Below are 2,813 nucleotides of genomic sequence, written 5' to 3'. Positions count from 1 at the left end.
GATGGAGGGGCACTGTGTGGATAATGTTTTATTGTAGATACTAATAGAGGTCCATATAATACATGGGGGTCACTGGTGGAGGGGCACTGTGTGGGTAATGTTACCTGGAAGGTGACAATAGAAGTACGTACATATAGTTACTGGGGGTCACTGGTGGAGGGGCACTCTGTGTAATTGGTGATAGTACAGATACATTTAGTTGTTAGGGGTCTCTGATGGACTGTTACTGTGTGTGTGATGTTTTATTGTAGGTACTAGTAGAGTCATTTGGAAGAAAATTACTGTGCATAAACCGGTATATGGAAGTTGGTATCAGGGGTACATACGGTTGTTGGGGTCACTGGTGGGGTTGCTGAGTGGAATAATCTCCATCCTCTGTTGCCCATATAGATAATAGTCCAATTCTTCGGGGGTGCACTGCAAGCGACCGGGTGATGTCCCCTCCTGGCAGCTGGAAGGCAGCAGTTCCTTTCTTTGTGGTCCAGGCACCTCCATGCTTGGAGCAGCCCCCATGATAGTTATTGGGGTGATCCCGGCCAGTGATGCAGCGGCAGAGGGTGCAGGTGTAGAGGAAGCTGAAGAGATGGAGGACAGAGAGGCCGGGCGCAGGCGGAGGCTGTCAGCAGCTGCAGGAGGCTCAGACACAGGCACATGGCTCAGGACTCCAGCCTTCACATGGTGGCTCTGGGGGAAAAGCTGCTGCCAGTGCTGGAGGTACACAGGGTCCACCTTCAGGAAGGCAGAGCCCGCCGCTTCCCCGGGCTTCAGCATGGCCACCACCTGGGGACAACACAGGGGTCACTGCTCTGCCACCTCCACACACATCTGTCTCTGCCCTCATATACATACACACACATATACATATACATATACACACATCTGTCTCTGCCCTCATATACATACACACACATATACATATACACACATCTGTCTCTGCCCTCATATACATATATATATATATATACACACATCTGTCTCTGCCCTCATATACATACATATATATACATATACACACATCTGTCTCTGCCCTCATATACATACATATATAGACATATACACAGATCTGTCTCTGCACTCATATACATACACATATAGACATATACACACACACACCTGTCTCTGCCCTCATATACACATATACACACCTATATACACACATCTGTCTCTGCACTCATATACATACATATATATATATATACACACATCTGTCTCTGCACTCATATATATACATATACACATATACACACACCTATATACACATACACATCTGTCTTTGCACTCATATATATACACATACACATATACACACACTCGCTTATATGCAGCCACGTGTGTAGTATATACTTTATTCCTCACATACTCATGTAGTTATGTCTGCCTAGTATATACTTTCTCCTGTATATGCTTTCTTTGCATGCACTCTTGCACATATTATATATTCTCCATACATATACTCAGTTATGTATTCAATATGTCACTCAGTGTATACATGTATGCCTTGTACACCACGCCTGCATGTCCTTATAGTATATATGTATATATTGCACATCTTGCTCTCTGGGTATACACCCATCCTACTTGCACCCATGCACCCAGGCATTCCTTGCTCCCAGTGCCCATCCCAGGCACACACTGACACACACCATCCATGCAAGAATAATATTTGGAATTGAGAGTCCTCTGTGGTTGATACCTCTTAATAGCCAATACAAGGTATCAACCAGTAAGGAGGACTCTCAATTCCAAATGTTCTTCTATCTACTGGGTAACAGGGTACCAAGATATATATCTTTCCTGTTGGATCCGTGCAGTGATCAGACAGTGTAGGCAGCAGACACCGCGGGCACATGCGATCTGTGCTGGGCACTGCACCTACCTGAGTGTGCTCCCTCCAAGCCGCGTCTCCGAGGAGGGCGAACAGGTCCAGCTCCGAGCCGGGGAGATCCAGGGCGCTGCGGGCTGTGTGAGCGCTGGGCAGCTCTGAGCACTGTGCTCTGCTGGCTGCGCTCTGGCACACTCCTGCTGCACACGTGTCTGCACACACGGGGGACACATTAACCCTTCCCTGTCACTCCTCCACCACGCGCTGCTGCACCCTGCATGCAAAGTGAGAGCTGCACAGCGCAGAGGAGCTGTACAGATAATGCTATGGAAAGTGGGACATGTCACATGAAGTCTGAACAACACAGAGCTCAGTCTCTTCCCCACCCCCTACGGATCTATCCATCGTCGATCTATCCACCGTCCGATCTATCCACCGTCCGATCTATCCATCGTCCGATCTATCCATCTATCCGATCTATCCACCGTCCGATCTATCCATCGTCCGATCTATCCATCTGTCCGATCTATCCAATCTATCCGATCTATCCACCGTCCGATCTATCCATCTGTCCGATCTATCCATCTGTCCGATCTATCCACCGTCCGATCTATCCACTGTCCGATCTATCCACCGTTCGATCTATCCATCTGTCCGATCTATCCACCTGTCCGACCTATCCATCTGTCCGACCTATCCATCTGTCCAATCTATCCACCGTCCGATCTATCCACCGTCCGATCTATCCACCGTCCGATCTATCCACCTGTCCGATCTATCCACCGTTCGATCTATCCATCTGTCCAATCTATCCACCGTCCGACCTATCCATCTGTCCGACCTATCCATCTGTCCAATCTATCCACTGTCCAATCTATCCACCGTCCAATCTATCCACCTGTCCGATCTATCCACCTGTCTGATCTATCCATCTGTCCGATCTATCCATCTGTCCACCTGTGCGATCTATCCATCTGTCCAATCTATCCAC

General features: G+C 48.1%; 1 protein-coding gene across 1 annotated transcript in view; it reads right to left on the bottom strand.

The window, feature by feature from the left end:
* Window positions 1–2,009, bottom strand: part of PRDM6 (PR/SET domain 6) — a 164,039-nt gene extending 162,030 nt beyond the window's left edge. The window contains exons 1-2 of the mRNA XM_077280806.1: window positions 1,877–2,009; window positions 327–780 (exon numbers count right to left, since the gene is read on the bottom strand). Of these exons, the coding sequence (XP_077136921.1) occupies window positions 327–771 (445 nt within the window). The 5' untranslated portion in view covers window positions 772–780; window positions 1,877–2,009. The remainder of the gene's footprint in view (window positions 1–326; window positions 781–1,876) is intronic.
* Between the last annotated feature and the right edge of the window lie 804 nt (window positions 2,010–2,813).

Source organism: Ranitomeya variabilis, chromosome 1 (genome assembly GCF_051348905.1).
Source record: "Ranitomeya variabilis isolate aRanVar5 chromosome 1, aRanVar5.hap1, whole genome shotgun sequence".
In the NCBI taxonomy this organism is placed as follows: Eukaryota; Metazoa; Chordata; class Amphibia; order Anura; family Dendrobatidae; genus Ranitomeya; species Ranitomeya variabilis.
The sequence above is the reverse complement of the archived record's forward strand: the minus strand, read 5'-3'. Positions and strand labels throughout refer to the sequence as shown.